We start from the raw sequence: 20,421 nt of genomic DNA on the forward strand, positions 1-20,421 counted from the left end.
TCTCAAAGAAAATACAGAGGAGATGTGCAGGTTATATTTTCTATTAAATTTGTTACCTCTCTCTCTTCTGCTCTAGAATGTGGACTGGGATGCATTGCTTCAAAGGAAGGTTCCCCCCCCTTTTGTTCCCTCTATTGGCGGAAAGGAAGATGTTAGTAATTTTGATGAAGAGTTTACCACTGAACCACCAATGCTCACTCCTCCTCGCGAGACCCGTGTGCTCTCCAGTAAAGATCAGGAGAGCTTCCGAGACTTTGACTATGTATCTGATCTCTGCTAGTGGGCTTTCAGCTCATTCTTCAAGGAGATGTTCAAGACTTAAGGCCTCACAACAATGTCATTGAGAGAGACTGACTGACTTGATTGTGTGACGTTAATTACACTGTGAATGAATGTAGAGACACCAATAGAAGATGGTCTGTTTTGTGTCTGCAGAAGTTTAAAAAATAAATATGAGGATCGGCTCATGGGGTTATGTCTAGACAAATACCTGAGAGCTGTCCATCGCAATTATGTTACATCACACCAATGACATTTGTCTTCATAAAACCTCCACTGATCCTCTTGTGCAGCTGTGAGAGGGACCCTTCACATTGCTCCCTGCTGCGGTAACTCAATGCCTCTCATACCATCGATTTATATTTTTACTTGTATTTTATCCACTGAATGTTTTTAATTTGTTGACTCTTTCTTATAAAGCAACAGGAACACTGACTTGATGAGCTGCAAAGTACTCCACCCTTTTTTTTTTTTCTTTTTTTTTTTGGCTTGTTAGTGGACATGATGTGAAGAATGAACCACTTTTCAGCAGTCATACGAGAATTATTCAAGCATTCAGTCTTTCTAATTGAAGCCACATAGAGTTGAAGTTGACTACAGGGTAAAGAACCACGGTTTTACTTTATTCAATGGACTTTCAATGTGAACCAACCTTTCTTTTGTGTTATATGGATTTTGACATCTGATATGTCACATTTCAATTATTTCAATTTTTACATGAGCTTTTGAATTGATACAATTTGTTTCTTTTTTTTACTCCTTATGTACTCCTAGATCACAAGCATTTATACTTATCAATTATCAAAACTTTCAGGACACAAACTTTATATACAAGTGATGGTTTGTTGGATGTCAGTATACCTGTTTTTTGTGGAAATAAGTGATATTTTTCTCTTTAAGATAAGACATTGCACGTGTTTGTTTTTAGAGCTGGCCTTGATCAAGTCAAAGTTGGAGTTCCATCACAGTGGAAAGATTTAAACTTTTAGTTTGAATTCATTTATATCTTTCATAATTTTATGGCATCCAGATGGCTCTGGCTCATCAGCCACTTGTCCACTGTAAAGCCTCCACTACTATCAAGGTCCCTTTGATACTTTTCTTACTGAACAAGAATATCATGAAGACTGGTAGTGGCGACTCTTCTGCAACATGTTTCTATTTCCAAGTACAGGGGACATTTGTTGTGAACCTGTATGTATAATGATGATGTGGGTTTTACTTCTCTCGTGTACGACTATACGAAAACCATGTGAGATGACTTATTTTACAAAGAAAACCTGGAGTGATTCTTGTGTTTGTGTGCTAGTGTTGATTTGATACCAAGGAAGTCTATATGAAGTCATTAGAAATTGAGTGGTATAGGAATATGGATATAGATAAAAAAAATTGCCTTTTCAAGAATTTAGACCAATAAACATTCATTTCACCTAAAAATTGACCTAACAAGTTTGCCATATTGCAAATAAAGAAGTTATAAGATTAAATAGGTCTGATTGTGAGTTTTGTTGAGTGGAGCAACCAGAACCACCTCCCACTCAACATCTCCAAGACCAAGGAGGTAGTTGTGGACTTCCAGAAGAATCGGAGGAGACTGGTACTAATCCCCATCCAGGGTGGAGATAGTGAACTCCTACAAGTACATTGGGGTCCACATTAAAAACAAATTGGACTGGTCACACAACACTGATGCACTCTACAGGAAGGGGTCAGAGCAGGATGTTCTTCGTGAGGAGACTGAGATCATTTGGCGTCTGTAGGGGGCTCTTCAACACCTTCTACCAATCTATGGTAGCCAGCGCACTTTTCTTCGGTATAGTGTGCTGGTTGGGCGGTGCCAGGACTGGTGAGGTCAATAGGCTCAATAAGATAGTGAGGAAAGCCCGCTCAATGGTGAGACTGAACCTGGACCAGCTTCAATCGGTGGCATTGGGGAGGGTCAATGACAAAGTGTGAGCTATCCGGGACAATCCTTCCTACCCCCTGTATGATGAGCTGTGGCTGATGGGCAGCTCCTTCAGCCAACGGTTCATCCCACCCCAGAACTGACTGCTTTAAACGCTTCTTTTTGCCCACAACCATCAGACTGTATAACAGCAGTTTCGACAGCACACAACTCTGATTTGCCTAAGGTGCACCTGTGCTGCTTCCAGAATCGCACCATCTTACCCCATTCACTACCTCAGCCATTCACATGACATGCCCTAACGCTGTTGTCTTTCTTATCCTTGTTGGTCCCAGCCCGCACACATCCTGCCTATTTTTATTTTATTCTTGTCATTGTCATTGTCACTCTGTTTATATTGTCGCTAAGTTCTGGTTGTGTATTTTTCACCCTCACTGTTCCTTTAGGATGTCCATTATTATCCCTGATGTTATTGCTGCTGTCAATTTATTTGCGGATGTCTTCCTTTCGCCTGCCTTCTGTCTCTCTATTTATATTCATATTTATTTTCCTTTTTTATTTTTTGAAATAACTGTTGTGCTGCTGTGACATAGGACTTTCCCCTATAGGGATCAATAAAGTTTATCTTAAACAATATTTTTCCACAAGGAAGAAAATGCAGTACAAGCTACAGTTCAAGTATAATATCTCTGGCATGCAAAATAGTGGTGCAAAATGCACAGATACTCATTTTAATAAATCACACTATTTAGCTCTGATTCAGATGAAGATTGGAATTGTGGGGATCCCATTATGTCTTTTTGTATAGTCACTTGATAAACAATTTAAGAGCCAGCAGAGACAAGAATTGTGTACAAAACATCCAAAGACAAGTTAAATGCTATTACTGTGATAAAACAATGTATCTACAATAACCAGAATAGTTTTTACTGGGTAAAATTAAGTTATCAGTTTAGTGATAGGACAAAATTGACTGCTTTTAGAATTATAACCAGTTTCACCTCATAACACTTTTTATATTTGATGATCTGTCAAATTTTCTGATATATTTGCCATTTTTACTACTCACTCCTTGCTTGCAACTACTTTTTCTTAAATCTGCTTGTTTTCCTCCCCCAATTTTTGCTTTTTTGGAGAAAAAAAATGTTAGGTAATACTTTGGAAACATAGGTATTTTCTCATTTTCGTTCAATATTGTCGAATAATTTCAATCCCCAATATGCACTCAAGATAATTATCAAATATACAGTTTGACAAATCGGTGTGAGTATGAGTTTATATCTTAAAGGGTATAAAGAAGAGCAATAGCTCACAGTATAAGTAAGCATCAACAGCAGGAACAGAAGGAGGACTCAATCTATCATATATGGATATATATTACATGGCCAAAAATATTAACTCACCCATCCAAATAATTGGAATCAGGTGTTCCAATCACTTCCATGGCCACAGGTGTATAAAATCAAACACCTAGGCTTGCAGACTGTCTTTTTTTTTTTTTTTTTTTTTTTTTTAAAAACAAACATTGGTGAAAGAATGGGTCGTGCTCAGGAGTTCGGTGCATTCCAGCATGTTACTGTGATAGGATGCCACCTGTGTAACAAATCCAGTTGTGAAATTTCCTTGCTCCTAAATATTCCACAGTCAACTGTATTATAAGAACATGGAAGTGTTTGGGAACGACAGCAACTCAGCCATGAAGTGAGAGGCCACTAGACTGACAGACCAGGGTCAGTGGCTGCGGAGGCACATAGTGCAAAGAGGTTTCCAACTTTCTACAGTCAATTGCTACAGACGTCCAAACTTCATGTGGCCTTCAGATTAGCTCAAGAACAGTATGCAGAGAGCTTCATAGAATGGATTTCCATGGCCGAGGAGCTGCAGACAAACCACACATCACCAAGTGCAATGCAAAGCGTCGGATGCAGTGGTGTCAAGCAGGCTGCCACTGGACTCTAGAGCAGTAGAGACGCGTTCTCTGGAGTGATGAATCGTGCTTCTCCTTCTGGCAATCTGATGGACGGGTCTGGGTTTGGTAGTTGTCAAGAGACAGGTACTTGTCTGACTGCATTGTGCCAAGTGTGAAGTTTGGTACAGTGGGGATAATGGTGTGGGGTTGTTTTTCAGGGGCTGGGCTTAGTTCCAGTGAAAGGAACTCTGAAAGCTTCAGCATACCAAGCCATTTTGGACAATTCCATGCACCCAACTTTGTGCAAACAGTGGAGCTGGACCCTTCCTTTTCCAACATGACTGTGCACTAAGCAAGGTCCATAAAGACATGGATGACATGGAAGTCTGACCTCAACCCAATAGAATACTTTTGGAATGAATTAGAGCAGAGACTGAGAACCAGGCCTTCTCATCCAACATGTGATCTCACAAATGCGCTTCTGGAAGAATGGTCAAAAATTCCTATAAACACACTCCTGAACTTTGTGGACAGCCTTCTCAGAAAAGTTGAAGCTGTTATAGCTACAAAGGGTGGACCAACATCACATTGAAACCTCTGTATCAAGAATGGGATGTCACTTAATTTCATATGCAAGTCAAGGCTTGTGAAGCGAATACTTTTGGCCATATAGTGTAATTTCAACAAAATTATAATAGAAATACAAATACTTGATTGTATTAAATACTAGTCTTTTTGAAAAGATATGAGGTTTGATGCACTGCCTGATAAATTACATTTTGCCATGAATTTTAAAGGGACAGCTGAACACAAAATTTAATTAGAAAAAGAAAAGAAAATCCATCTTGTTTTAGTTGTGTTTCTCCATCTTAGGATCGCAAACACCGTGAAACATTTGAGTTGTAAAGAAAAGTGCAGGTTTATTTCACGGTTTATTTAAAGTTTATTTCAAGGCTTAATATTAAGGTCCAAACAAATGAAGAGATACACATATTGAGAAAGTTTTCCCTGCCTCGCGAGTTATAATTGCTGATGAAAGAAATGAGAAATAAAGGGGAACTGGAGAATCGTCATATCTCCTATAACGAGTGAACTGAAGACTCCACATGCAAAAAAAAAAAAAAAAAAATGATGCTATTGCTTGGAAAATGTGATAGAATGTTGGTGAGATCGGAGAAGTACCGTGCGTGTCTTGAGTTAGACGGCGATTGCTGGCCATGCCTGCCCGCCTGCCAGAGAGGGAGTCGAGAGCTCTGCTGGGAGCTAGATGGTGCTCAATTTTTCAAGATGTCGTCGCTGGAGCAGAGGCTGTCGCGAATCGAGGAGAAATTAAAACAGGAAAATGAAGAAGCTCGTCGGAGAATCGACCTCAACATCGACATGAGTCCACAGCGATCACGTCCGAGGCCAAGTGAGTGTGTAACTCGGGACGACGGGGGTGTCGGTAACGGCCGTAATAGCGGGGGAAAAATCGGGGAAGCGGAGGGAGGGAGTGTAGTAGAAGGGGGTGTTTTGTTACTCCTAGCTACAAGATGCTATATGGCTAGCTATATAAACAAACAATGACTCTTGTTGATCGGTTAATTTTATTGTCCTATTAACTTAAAAGTGAAGACAGTCCTTCAATGGATTTAAAAGCTTCAAAAACGGAATCACTGTCATAAAACCTTTTACTGGCTGTCACGTCCCAGAAAGTGTTGTACGGCGTACTGTCAAATATGCTAGGCTAACGAGCTAAAAAATTGAGTGATAGGTAGGCCTACAGTCAAGTTGCAATTTAGATTTGTTTTCTGTTCTGTTTGTGAAATCACACTGAGGGGCTACCTATCCCCCGCGAATCACCACTTTCATACACTTAAACAGTTTTGTTGCAAATCTTACGTCAACACATTTCAAGTCCCACATTTTGACTGGTGAAGAGGCGATCGCTAATATTTGCAAGCTAGCGCGTCTAGTCCAAATTACAGATACGACAATGAACGTTATAGTGCGATCGTATAAACGACTCTATTTGTCGCAGTACATTTTAATTCCCTAAAGACTGACTGGATAAAATTCTCCAGTTTTACTTTTACTGATTCATAAAGACTGTTACACAGGTTGGGTGAAGCAATAATATCGCCTCCTTGGTCCGTTTGGAGGGGGAAGAGTCAATTTAGCAATCCATCAAGTTCAGCCGAGCAGTCTGCAAAACCGCTTGTGAGTGACATGCAGCAATCAGACATGCCTGTCAGTGAAACAAACAATTCTTTTTCTACAGATCACGACATCACTCAAACTCATTTTCAGCACGAAACTGCCCTTTCCTCTCTTTCTCTTCTTTTAAAGATTTTTTTCCCTCCTGAAATTACATTGCTGTGAGTGAGAGGTTGAGGCTGGGGATATTCTGTACTTTTCTGAACCAAATTTCAGAGTATTATTTCAAAGAGCACATCTAGAGCTGACATGCCTGTGTTCTATTTTTGTTTGTTTTTGTAAAGTAGGATAGTTGTAGCATAGGATAGTAGTTTGAATTTAAATTTCAAAGACTCTAAATTGAAAAAAGAAAAATGATCATTTACTGCAAATGAGAAAATGAACAGTTAATGAATCCTAATAGCAGTCTGAAAGCATGACTTGTACCTTGTAGTGCAAGACAGAAATATCAGTGTGTCACATTTTGTTCATTACATTTTTCGCGATGAACCTGGACAAACATGTGTTTTGCTGTTATAAGAAAATGTAACTTTTTTTTTTCAAGACCTGGTCCATTGTCTGGGACAGATCAGTAAGTGATCAGGCACCTATTTATGTTTGTTTTTTTTACTTTCTTCTCAATATAGTTCATGCAGCTGCTATAAGATGTAAGGGGCAATTAGTTATTGATTAACCTGGATGACTAAGAGACCCCACACTGACAATAATTAACATGGTAAACATTGAATGGGAATTAATGGTTGCTTACAAAATATTTTCAGGCAATTGTAAAGTTGCATTAAGGTAGTGCACTTTATAACATTCAGAATAGCAACTCTGTCTTCAGATAACTGCAACTCAGTGGTGAGTTATTTTCAAAGCTCAGTTACTCTGTAGACAGTGGGGTTTGACTAAGGGTTAGAGACAGGGTTAGGACTAAAATTAATTATTTTCATGGGATATCATGAACAAGATAAAATACAGAATAACACCAGCATTATCCTTTTGTTAACCACAGTGCTAATTTGGGATTTATTTGATTTGTATCAGCAATAGATTGTTCTCATGATTAATTTTTTTGCTACCTGCTGGATGATAGTGTGTGTGTGTGTGTGTGTGTGTTTGTGTGTGTGAGCGCACACACAGCGTGATCGTTTCAGTAGTGCAGTGCAGTAATGTGCGTGTGTGTATATTTTTCTTCTCCTCTGTCTAGTCATCGTGATCCAGCTCAGTCCTGCTCCAGCCCCTTCCCAGCGTGCAGGTATCATTCAATCATCGCTCTCTCTGCCACTGCAACCCTCTGTGATCCCCCCCCATTCCCACCCCTTTATCTTGTCTTCCAGAATATTCATTACCACCCTTTATCATGAATTGCTTTTTATCTTGCTCCCAACAAAGAGTCAAATTGGTTTGTGATACCTCAACTTCTATTTCATCTTTTCAACTTTTATGCTTAAGGCTTGGATTTGATGTTTTTACTGACTTGAGTGACATTATTTACATGACCATAACTTAATCTTTTACAAGAGGCTGTAAAAGTCATTTTGTTCTTTACAATCAACATAGAAGCTTACATGCTGCCTGAATGTCTAAATGGTGTCCCATTCACTTGAAATCAGAGTCCCATGTTGGGTTCTACACTAGGGAACAAATCAAGTCAAATTGCTGTGCTAACATTTTGACAAGGATTAACCATAACTTTGATGACAGAGAACCTCCACCGACCTGTTACAGACATACATTTCACCCTCAGTCACAAATTAAATAGCTTATTCTGTATATTACACCAACGTCTGATTCAAGAAATTCAGCTGAAGGGTAATTTTTTCTTTTTGACTTTTTTTTTTTCCCCCTCTTACCTGTGGTGGTAAAACTGGACCTTGACCAGGGTTGACATTTTGGCCTTGTAGTTATTTGTACCTCCCCTCAAATCACATCCTCTCCCCAGTTTCCCATCCCTTGTCATCTTTTTGTGTGTGTCAGTGGCAGGGCAGCGTTGGTGTGTGCTGATAGTTAATGTGGATGATGTGTGTCAGATGATTAACCTTGGTTTTGCTGGAGGCAGAGAATCACGGTGCATGTGGCCTTTCTGCACGGCACAATGTTTTGGGTTGTGTTTGAAACAGTCTCTAATTCAGCATCCCCAGTGGTCCGTCTGCCGGAGTGCTGTGAACACTGTGCTTATCTCTTTCTTTTCCATGTGCAGCAACTGAAGACTAGCCTTCCTGTCCGAGTCTAACTGACTGTCTAAGTTCCAGCTTAAAGTCTGCTATGCAGTTTTGGCTGAATTTCTCATTTTTTCTCTCTTTCTCTGTCTCTCACATATCAAAATGTTCGATATTGTTGGTCTGTTGTCATATTCTGGCATCCCCCCGTTCTTCCTTTTGTAGCAGCACTGTGCTAGCAGGAGGCAGTGCAGCAATTTCCGCACTTTTGTGTGTTCACATTTCTCCTGTCTTTGCTTGGTCTGCCTGCCTGTGCTGCCATCCATCCATCTGGAGGCCCGGCCAAACTAAAAGAAGTTCTGTTCCAAAGACTGTCTTGAGTTTTCATTTCTCTCCACACTAACCCCTTCACTAACTGATTTTCCCCTTACAGGCTGATCCATCCACAGGCGACTCATGGATACAAAATACCCAGTGGCATCTCAGTAGTTGCCAGGCTGCTCCTATACAAACAATAATAATTACAATGATAGTAACAGCTTCATGGTGTATGAAAGGTTTTCCAGACCAGCCAGGAACATTTAAAAGACCTATAACCAATTAGGTAACAGCATATGTGGTGTGGGGAAAAATAGGCTGTGTGGATAACTTTTTGCTGTAAAAAGTTGAGCCATACTTTATGTTCCCTATTAACAGTACATGCTCTTATACACTCATTTTAAATTGTAATTAAAGCCTTTACAAGCGACATTTGATTTTGTTAGTTTGAGCTTAACTGTCCTCTGTCACAAAGGCATTTACCTGTCTGCAATTCCCTTTACTTTAAATGGCTGGCATTGCCTAACTTCTTTTTATCAAGTTTTTAATGCCTATTGAAAAAATCCTTGCTGTTGGTTAAATTTCCTCATATCATTTGTCTGTGTAAAAACTAGATCATCAGTGGTCTAATTGTCTTGATATGAACAGAACTAATTAATCTAATGACAGAAAATCAAAAAATAATTCCCATACTGCAGTAAGCCATTCTTTCCTTCCAAAACAGCTTGAGGGCTTCTGCATCCCTAAAATCTATTTCTTGAACTATCAGCTAACCTATCACTGTGAATCTCAAAGTGTAGTGTTTCTTTTCCTCTGAGATTTGCTTTTCTTGAACATTAGTTGTGGTCATTGGTAGAATAAAAATAAAGCTGTGGTTTATTCCACAACAAGGTTGGTTTCTTAAGATCGTCTGTACTCTGCTTTAAGCTCAGAAGGTGGCAAGGACAAAAATGTACCTAAATTAGACAATTTTTTAAAATAAGTATCCTGTTGAATAGAGACCACGAAATAAGACCTCGAAAGTCTGAATTGTTTTGAACCATCTCCCATTTTATCTCAGATACAAATGATGCACACTTTCAAACAATTGGAAGATTTTTATTGCTTATGTTCACACAATTTAGTAATTACTGTATGCAAAGTGACATTATTTCACATAAACCTTACAGGGGGCGGCATGGCTCAGAAGGTAGAGCAATTGTCTTTGGAACCAAACATTGGCTGTGGAAGTGTTGTTGAGCAAGACACTGAGCCCCTAACTGTTCCCTTGGCGCTGGTAGACGACAGCCATGGTTCATCCATGATGGGTTAATTGCAGAAAACAAATTTCCCCACAGGGATTAATAAAGGATGAATTACTGTTCTAAAACAGCAACCTGTCCCCTAAATTTAGCTAAAACTTTGAAAATACTTCCAGGACGAAGGGGTTGAAGTTGCCCCCATAACCTTTTAAGTTTTCCACACAGGTCAATTCTATTCAGGAAACAATGGACATTGTGTTCTGTATTGGTCCACAATCACTTTTAATCACCAAGAAACAGAACAAATTAAAGCTTCTGATGCATGACCACTGGGCCTGCTGGGATCTAGTTTTAAACACATCTCTTGCCCATCTCTAATGCGTTTTGTCGCCCCCACCACTAACACAGCCCTTCAGCTGCCTCTTGCCAATGATGGAGGCAGCCGTCCATCATCGTCAGAGAGCTCGCCTCAGCACCACCCCTGCCGCCCAAGACACATGCTCACCCTCCCCACGCCTCCATACGGCCTACAGAAGAGCCTGGAGAAGTATGTTGTCTCACAGTCCCCTCTTAGGTGTACACAATAATGTGGTCATGTAAGAAAAGCAAAAAAAGGGAAAATCTATTTGAAACTTAATAATAAAAAAGATGAGTGGGTCCTCTTTCACAATTTCATAACTAAAATCTTTTGAGTTCGAGCTCATTTTACATTTAATCCCCATGTATGATTATCATCATGGAATGAAATGTAACTGTGGATGCTGACCACAAAATCGACGGTTTCTCCCATGCATACACTGAGCATGCACTCAGACTGTAAAATCAGCATTTCAGAAACAGGAGCAAAAAGCTGTGTTGTGCGTTGCGCAACATCTTTGAATATGCACAATCTGGAGTAGAAGAGATCTGCAGAAACACAAAGGCCAGAAACTACTCTCATCTCACTGTAAATTAAAACCCCAAACTCTCACTGTTTAAGTACATCCTACTATGCAATAAATCAGGGGATCCACCAAGATTATATTTAATTGCTTTGTTTAATCTTCAATCTAATCTGACTTTTTAAAATTGTAATGATTGTGTACTTTTTTGCCGCCACAGCGCAGAGATCGACCAAAAACTGCAGGAGATCATGAAGCAGACAGGTTATCTTAAGATTGACAGTCAGGTGAGTTTTGTTTCATCTTTTAATGCAGTGCATGATTTATTCTCTGGTATGTTTTTGTTGTTCTTGGGTTGTAGAATAGTTTTTGTTCCACCTAGTTGAGAAAATGAAAATAACATATCCTTGTGACATTTAGAAATTGGGTCGTTCTGTAGACAAAATTGTATATTCTTTCGTGATGATTTTTCCATAATGAAAATCACTTTCCAAACTAACTGTGCTGTTTTGGGTGGGCTTTATTTAGTTTGTACTGTTTGTCTTTAAGCCTGAATATTCAGTTCTGTAGTCAGCACCAGCGGAGTCAAGATAATCATGCTGGAGGAAATGTGACTCATCACCACATTATTTTTCCCTCCTCTGGTTACTACTTTAGCCACTCAATGGCACATCGCTTCTAACATCTTAGTCATCCAGGAAATGATGCATCCTCTGAGAGTATGCTTGTATTCATAGGGAAGTGGCAAATTATTGTTATTACAGATAAAATTATTTTGAGTCAATGAGCTGGAGGGGTTCTCTTACATAAATATAGAAAAAACTCTTCTCTGATTTCCAGCTTGAATTGCTTAAATTAAGAAGACAGCTCGCATTTGAAGCATTAACAATATTTGGAGCACTATCTATGTATTTGCCCCTTACTTTCAACAGCGGTATCCAGCAGAGGTGACAGACCTGATCAGTGAGGGAGAGATCGGTAGTGGGACCTGCGGCCAGGTCTTCAAAGTGCGATTCAAGAAGACAGGCCATGTTATAGCTGTCAAAGTATGACCCATTCACACTCAACTCTTCACACAACCAATATTTTCTGTATAAAACATTTATCAGGTCCTTCGATGGACACTTGCATGCATAAAAATGGCTGAACTACTTTTATTATTTGTTGTGCTTAATTTATATCTATTTACCAACACATTGGCAGAAAATAATCCCTGACAGCAACCCATTTAAGAAATGACTTAATTGTAGCATCTCTGCCTTTCACCAAGCAGCTCACAGCAGGAGTCTGCTTGTGACTTCTTCATGGCTCCTTTCTAATGGCAAACCCAGCATGGTCAGTGGTTGATATACTCAGTCTTTTTCTGTGTATGTTTGTGTGTCACCAGCAAATGCGTCGCACAGGTAACAAGGATGAGAACAAGAGGATCTTGATGGACTTGGATGTGGTGCTTAAGAGTCATGATTGCCCTTATATCATCCAGTGTTATGGCGCCATAGTTACCAGTGTGGGTGTCTTTACAATAAATTATCTGCATTTTTACCAGCATGACAAATGTTGAAATCTTTACTGAACTCAGTTTTAGTTTACTCCCTTATGGAAGCTTCTCATGAATTCCATATGTTTTTATATACATTTACAGACAGATGTATTTATTGCCATGGAGCTGATGGGAACATGTGCCGAGAAGCTGAAGAAGAGAATTCAGGGTCCCATTCCAGAGCGAATCCTTGGAAAGATGACAGTGGCAGTAAGTCAGGAGCACACGCTGGGAAACATAGTATATTGTTTACATTATTGTTTTGTTCTTATTGCTGTATCTTTTTGCTGCAGATTGTGAAGGCATTGCTGTATCTTAAAGAGAAACATGGTGTCATCCATCGGGATGTAAAGCCTTCAAACATCCTCCTGGATGCAAAAGGTCAGATCAAACTGTGCGACTTTGGCATCAGCGGACGTCTTGTTGACTCAAAGGCAAAGACACGCAGTGCTGGCTGTGCCGCTTACATGGCAGTGAGTTTCCAGAAGTGTTGAGAACCTGAGAACGTAAACTATGTCAACACATGACTTATTACGAGCCTTACTCGTCACTGTAACCAGAGCTCAAAAACACAGCATGATGCACGTAAACAGCATGAAAATAGTCACCTAGGAATATTTTGATATTTTGGATCCAAAGTATTGCCAGTAGAAGCAAAGCGAATTTGTTTTTTTTTTACTTGTTTTAACTTTTAACATCTCCTTAACCTTCAGTGTGTTATGTTAGGAAGGTAGAAGTGGCATGCAATCCTTATGTTTGCAAATAAATGTTTCCTCATCGTTTTAGATAATTGGAAAATGTGAATTGATTTACAGTCATCATCTTCATTATCTGTGTTGTAAACTCTTTTACCAATAGATTCCTTTTTGTATGTATTCAGTGAAATAAGCTAGTGATTACAAAATGGTTCAATCAGAAATATCTGTTTACATATAAAATAGTGTCTCTTGATATGCTTGTGTTCTGTAGCCTGAGAGAATAGACCCTCCAGATCCCACCAAACCTGACTATGATATACGGGCAGACGTATGGAGCCTTGGCATATCTCTGGTAAAACTGCTATAATTCTTATCAAAGTTATGCTTGTTTTGTTTCTTTGCAGTACCATTGTCTGTCACAGAATTGTTTTGGAGGAGCACAATAATTTTACATTTTTGTATTAGTTTCTGTCCCCATGATTAATTTATAAAAGCAATACAATAATGTTCAGCAAATATCAAATACATTTATAGTAGAACCCAGCAAGAGATGGGGTCATTTCAAAATGTCAACGTCAAAGACCATAGTTTAGCTACAGAAAGGGCTGGTGCTGCATCCATCCTTACAAGAAAGGTATGAAAAGTCATTATTTACCTTGAAAACAGAAGCTCATTGTGTCCATATCAAAAAAATTAATTTCTCTGATCTGAAGATCTGCGGACTTCAGTCTAATAAGGGCTAAAAAAGAAAATGGTTTAAGAATGAGTTATTTTTTGCCAAATGAATTTTTGATATGTTGACAACAACTAAATGTTTCATCATAATTACCAATTCAACAGATAATGTTACTGAGTCCCATTCTCCTCTAGGTGGAGCTGGCCACTGGACAGTTTCCCTACAAGAACTGCAAGACTGACTTTGAGGTTCTGACCAAAGTACTGCAGGAAGATCCTCCTCTGCTGCCACTCAGCATGGGCTTCTCCCTTGACTTCCAGTCCTTTGTCAAAGACTGGTGAGGATCACATACACACAGTTGTATTCAGGAGTTGTATTCACTCAGAACACATTTAAAGAAAAGTTCACTGTTGAGATTGCTCTTTCTTGAGGAGGGAATATTTCAGTCATCATGGTGTATAAGCCTTGATGAAAGGTGAGAACCGGTGAGGACACATTCGGTAGTAATAGTCCTAAGTGAGTCTCTTTGGTCCCCAAACTGTTTTACATAATTTAAACACATGTAGTAGATGTAGACAGAATCTACTGTTGTAGGAATATATGCCCTAGAGCAGGTTTGACTCACAGGTCACAATGGTTTCTAAAATTTGTCAGAGGGGCTAGGCCAGAAATAAGTAGATGGTCTGTTTGTGTCAGCTGCTATAAATGACATAAGTACATGCAAAACCCATTACAAGAAAGGATTTGGCATTTCAGCCTCGTCATACAAATTGTTTTCAAAATGCATTGATTTCATAAAAGTCGAAACTCACATTCAGTTTTAGTAGGAACAGTGTTGATCTCCATTTTTTGCCAGGACATCGAAGTCTGGAGTCTTTTTTGTTGTGGCAATTCTCAGGATGGGTCTGAAGGTGTTGGTTAGTTAACTTGGATCTGTGACAGGCTTTGTTGATGTACATGATGCTAATTGTTTGCTCACACATGTACCGTAATTTCTGGACCATTAGCCGCGACTTTTGTCACATGCTTTCAACCCTGCGGCTTATGCAATGATGCGGCTAATGTATGCATTTTTTCAAAGCAGAAAAGGTAAGAGTTAGACCGATGGAATATATGTGTCGAGGAAGACGCAAGTTTAATGTAACTTCGTGCTTTGTGCATGAATGAAATAAGCATGAACAGGCCCTCTTAATGGAAAATGCAAGCAGAAATACATATGAAGCAGCTTTTAAGTTAAAAGCAATCGAGCTGGCCAATGAAGAAGGAAACAGAGCCGCTGCACGTAAACTTGGCATAAATAAATTGATGGTGAGACGCAGGAAACAGCAGCGGGAAGAAGTGGAGCGATGTAAAAAGACGAAAAAAGCCTTCAGAGGTAGTAAAAGCAGATTGTCCAAACTGGAAAACATTCTTGAAGACTGGGTGAACACACAGAGCAGATGGCCGAGGAGTTTCCACTGTGCAGATCAGACTGAAAGCAAAAACAATCACCATCGAAAAGAAAATCCAGGATTTCAAAGGAGGACTGTTGTGGTGTCTTAGATTTATGAATCGAAAAGGTCTGTCCATCCTTTTCAGTTCATGGCACATGCAGCTTATAGACAGGTGCGGCTTATGTATGAACAAAATGGTTTTTCCTTTTAAAATGTACAGGGTGAGGCTTATAATCAGGTGCGCTTTATAGTCCAGAAATTACGGTAGGTAGAGCCAAACAATGTCATCAGGCGGTTTAGAAACATGGCTAATTGCTCATTTGAATGCCAGCATAAAACTTGCCTTTGTTGCCACAGTTCCCAGTGCTTTTATTCCATGGTACCACCTTGTCAGCTGAATTGGTCCACTTGAGGGCAAAGCTGCTGCCCATGGCAGGCAATCAGTGCAAACTTAAAAGCTTCACTTCCAGTCCCAGGAGTTGCCTGGTTGTGTTCTTTCCCTTCCCAGTGGACAGGTTGCCTTGTTTACCATGGATACCCTCTGGAACCGCCCTTTTGTGTCCCCACACTCCCTCGCTAGACTTTGGGAGCCCCAAACTCTCTTGCCAGGCTTTGAGAACCCAGTACCGACCTTGCCTGTGTCAGATTCCCTCACTTCATCTGTTAAGAGCTGTTCACCTGCTGCCAGAGCCTCTCTAAAGTATTTGAACTCTTTCTCCGTTGGTAGGTTGTTGTGGTGCTACAATTGGGTCTATACCCGACACACTGCATTGGTACTGGACACTTGAATTGTGATTCATCTGTGGGGGAAAAAAATGCAAAGTTTGTAAATTAGCAGTCATCTCTGAGCTGTGGCGACTGCTCACAAGCTTAGTTGGCATGCTTTGTGGGAAAGTAACGGCTGATATTGTATTCTGTAAAAAATGCAACAGTTTCTTGGTATATCAGTCATACAGTCGTCTTCATTGAAAAACATTTAAACACTCAGCACAAACTTTCTAATTTTCTTTGCATCATCCCCTCCTTACAGAAGGGTTCAAAGGCCAATAAAGGTCTGTGTATGAGGAGTGCACCATCTATTGGGGGAATGTGAATATTTCAGGGAAAAGGTAAAATAAATAAGGTTTACTCCATAATAAAACTAAGGTTGATAGGCAGGATTTAAAAAACCCAATCGGCTGTATATGGCACATGGACAGTAATTTGCCCAATGCCTGACCTAAAGACACATGATTAATGTGATTAGCAAGTGAGTTAGGCAAAATTAACATGTGCAGATGCATGGAATGGGATGTCATGGTTTGTAAGCATTCACAATGTATTGCTTGTTTTTGAAAGATAGTATCTGTCTTCGTTGCAAGTATCTGTTCAGAAATAACAGTTCTTATTGTTATGGATTTTCTTGAGTTTGTTGACAATCAGTTCAAACACTGCAAACAGACACTTCCTTACAAAGACCTTTTTTGCCAGTCATGGGCACAATTTTCCAAATATTTAGCAACTTAAGCCACAAAGATTTGCCACTGAAGTACAATAAGCACACAAATGTATAAAGGTCATCCCTCAATACTTATGGTGGCCTTTTTCAGTTTGCTTATTTTAGCTGTGCTTCATGCCTGTTGTTTAACAGCCTCACAAAGGATCACAGAAAAAGGCCAAAATACCACCAGCTGCTGGTAAGATACCAGTTAATGAACTACTTTATTTTAGTATCCAACCCTGTCACCATTTTGAAGTTTAACAACTGTCTCTTCTCTTCAATTTTCCTTGTATAGGAGCATAGTTTCATCCGACGCTACGAAGTGCTTGAGGTCGATGTGGCCGGTTGGTTCCAGGCAGTGATGGATCGGACCGAGTCACCACGCAGTAGTCAGTGTTACAGCCATCAGCACCAGCTCCACTCGCTCTTCAGCAGGTAGCCCAGCGAGTTTGTCTGGCGTTAGCGTAGCCATATGCTAGTCTAGCCTAGCTTTAGCTTTGCCAAGCTCAGATTTAGTCTGCCCTAGTCTAGTCCAGCATTAGCAGCTAAGCTTAGCCTTAGACCCAAGCCTGCTTGTCCACCCGTCTACCAGAGAAGAGCTTGGAGACAGGAGAAACCGTCTGGATGGATGGACAGATGGAGTAATGAACAGAGGAGAGGACTATTGGATGGATAGATGACACTCATGCTTGTTTTATAAATTTGAATCTGGACAGGCAGACGCAGTAAGGAGGTGACAGGAGAACAGTACACACTGTAGCTAGCTTCATTCATGGGCACTGGGGTTTATCATGTCATCACAGTCACACACATATGCATAAACTCTACATGTATCTTGAATGTGCTTCTACATTTTCATCTACTTTTCCATAAATGTCCAACGGCGACTCCAGCCATTTCTACTATCACACGGTCTCAGGCTATATCTTTGTGTGTTTTTGCGTATGTTGTTAGTTTATATATTTGAATTCTTAATTTACTTCACACTCGTGCTGTAACAAACATCAGAACAAATTTGACTTAGTTGTTCGTCATTTGTGACATGTAAAGACAATAATGCTCATAATATTTTCTATGGAAACATTTCCCAATTATTTAGCAGTTGCATAATTTGGGAAAAATGGTAACTGTTTGATTTTAAAATGAAAAAATAACTGTATTCTACCTTTGTTGGAAATAATTTGTTGACTCAGAATGAAGTAATTCAACAATAAATAGTATGTGAGTAGGATGATAGGAAGACTGAAGTAATTTGAAAGGTAAAAATGAAGTTGTGCTGACTGTTCAACTTTGGAAGATAGGAGAGGAGGGAAGAGAAAAGTTTTACTGACTCAATTAGAAATGTAGAGTGGAAATTCAGCCAGTGTTTTTTTATCTCAGTGGTACATAACAGGAGCGTATTTTTACAAAGAATGGGGCAGAACTTATTAACTGTTGAGCATTGTTCTGTTTTTTGTTTTTTTTGTTTTTACTTCGCTCTGTGGTCTACCTCTTCCTCTGTCTGCTCTGCTGTTTAGTGTGATGTAGTACTCAAATTATGTTGTCAGACCAAAGGTGTGTAAGTAGGTGTTGTTGCTGGAGGCCAAGAGATGGAGCTGCTCATGGAAACTGACATTAATGGTAGAAAAAAAGTCCACTCAAGTCCTGTTAAATCATCATAAAGCATAGGTCTCTAAAACTACCAATCTGGGGGCACATCAGGGGCAGGATGTATTAATGCAGTTTACACACAAAAAACATCCTTACACAGCACATACACAGTTATATATAAAGGAAGACAATTTCACAGCCAAGTATTACACATCTGATTTTAAAAAAGTAAGGCCTGATATATTCAAGTGAAAAGGAAACAAACATACCATGAAAGCAGAATTGAACATAATTCAACTGACTCAATTTGCTCCTTTATTTTTCAAGGGCAAAACTGATGTTTAGAGCCATTGGCATGCAAAACTGAATACATTTTTGTTGAAAAAAGTTGACCTTAAACTTATATAATATATATATTTTTAAAATGATTTATATATAGTATTCATAATTATATATAATACTTGTAGAAATTGTCAACAGCAGAAAATATTCAAGTTTAATCATTTAAATATAATAATATTCAACATTTGTGGGTTTTTAATGTGGATTTAACTCACAACCCATAAATATCAGCCTTTATTGGTGCTAGGATCAAATTGTTGACATGAGAGGTCCTGAAATTAACTTCAATATGCCTTTGTCAACTCCATTGCTAATGACTGAAGACATTACTGCTCATTGTGTGTGTGTGAAGAACACCGTACTCACTAAATTATAAATGTGAGATTGCTTCCTTTAATCATTTTTAAGATTTATCAAATATTTGGCAGTTTATTTTTCCCATATTTATTCAATATATGAGAATACAAGAAGAAGCACAAAAGCTGTTCTGTTCCAATTTGAGTAAAGCCTCTAGCCTATTACTAATAGGGCCTTAAGACATGTTTGGAGTATCATAATTATTGTGAGACCTCTTCAGGATTTATGATGGAATCCTGGGTGTTGGGCTTAAAAAAATAGGCCCTGAGCGCTGGTCAGTGCTACTGCAATGTTAAGACATTAGTGTGTGAATTACCACATACCTACTTGCTCTCCTGCTGCATGCCCAAGATTAACCCCCCCCAAACCAAATCACCACTAAGCAGAGATGTAAGGAGCAATGACATTGAAAGGAACGTGTTAAGTATTCAGAGAGTGAGAGTAAAAGAGAGAGAGACCGAGGCAAATGCAGGGATGTATGGCATAAAGGAGAGCGAAGGTTAAATGAAAAGAGGGCAAGGGACACTGTGAGTTCAGACTGGGACTATTGAGAAAGTGGGATGGGAAGTTATTGAAAGTCAGACTGAAGTCAATAGAGATGATATGAAACATGTACAGTATGTCTTATGAAGCATCTTCGGTATGTCTTCAAAAAAGAAGAAACATCAGCTCATGTTTTGCAAGACAGCCAACCTCTGAGGCTAGTTTGTCTCCTGTAAAAAGCTTTCGTGGTGTTCAACCGACCTACCAATTATGATGTAAGCAAGTGATATTTTATTTACTATTCTGTTCAAACAATGTTATTTATTTACATTGCTACTGCTGCTACTTTTTTATCGCTTTAGACGCTGCTGTCACTTCTTTATCCCCAAAGGACATTTTATTTTTAATTTAAGCCAAATAATAAAATAATGCAATTTCTACATGTTACCAAATACAGAAGAGAACATCTGATGAACGAGAACGCAAGTGATATCATGAGATGGGTGAGATAAGAGTGCAAGGAGGTTGGCTTCCATGACGTGCTCACTCGCAAAATCCTAAAGACACACCTCAAACATAGTAGTGTAAATATGATTGGATGGAATATCTGCCTGTCCAGATGATGTTTGTCACATCCATCCATTGCTCTTTCTAGCCATATCATCTGCAAGCTTCACAACCTTGACAGTTCACACCAAAGGTGTTGTGTCCACTCCTCAACAAAAACAATAGAACATTGGTGTTGTTGTTGCTGTTATTGTCATGCTATGGTAATTGATTCTATAAATGATTACTACACACACCTATGGTGAGAAAGCGAGATGATCTCACTGGAAGTAGGAAAGTAGTTGGAGGTGTGTGTGTCTGTGTGTCTGTCTGTCTGTCTGTGTGTGTCTGTGTGTGTGTGTGTGTGTGTGTGTGTGTGTGTGTGTGTGTGTGTGTATGTGT

General features: G+C 39.3%; 2 protein-coding genes across 5 annotated transcripts in view; both read left to right on the forward strand.

The window, feature by feature from the left end:
* Positions 1-1,766, forward strand: part of LOC147228066 (serine/threonine-protein kinase N1-like) — a 47,574-nt gene extending 45,808 nt beyond the window's left edge. The window contains exon 23 of the mRNA XM_086156363.1: positions 77-1,766. Coding sequence (XP_086012489.1) covers positions 77-280 — 204 coding nt within the window. The 3' untranslated portion in view covers positions 281-1,766. The remainder of the gene's footprint in view (positions 1-76) is intronic.
* A 3,241-nt stretch (positions 1,767-5,007) lies between these two features.
* Positions 5,008-17,359, forward strand: LOC147228067 (dual specificity mitogen-activated protein kinase kinase 7-like). Of its 4 annotated transcripts, none has more exons than XM_086156416.1 (12): positions 5,008-5,505; positions 7,483-7,530; positions 10,402-10,540; positions 11,095-11,161; positions 11,807-11,920; positions 12,262-12,381; positions 12,517-12,624; positions 12,708-12,887; positions 13,384-13,464; positions 13,983-14,125; positions 16,811-16,897; positions 16,997-17,359. In XM_086156416.1, exons 1-12 carry the CDS (start codon positions 5,223-5,225, stop codon positions 17,061-17,063), a joined length of 1,437 nt encoding a protein of 478 aa, XP_086012542.1. In that variant the 5' UTR covers positions 5,008-5,222; the 3' UTR covers positions 17,064-17,359. The 4 variants fall into 4 exon arrangements, with proteins under 4 accessions (XP_086012542.1, XP_086012541.1, XP_086012544.1 ...); XM_086156415.1 differs by having other exon boundaries at positions 16,852-16,897; XM_086156418.1 differs by lacking the exon at positions 16,811-16,897.
* The last annotated feature ends 3,062 nt before the right edge of the window (positions 17,360-20,421 follow it).

Source organism: Fistularia commersonii, chromosome 12 (genome assembly GCF_037954325.1).
Source record: "Fistularia commersonii isolate RoL2024-O1a breed Wild chromosome 12, RoL_Fcom_v1.0, whole genome shotgun sequence".
Lineage (NCBI taxonomy): Eukaryota > Metazoa > Chordata > Actinopteri > Syngnathiformes > Fistulariidae > Fistularia > Fistularia commersonii.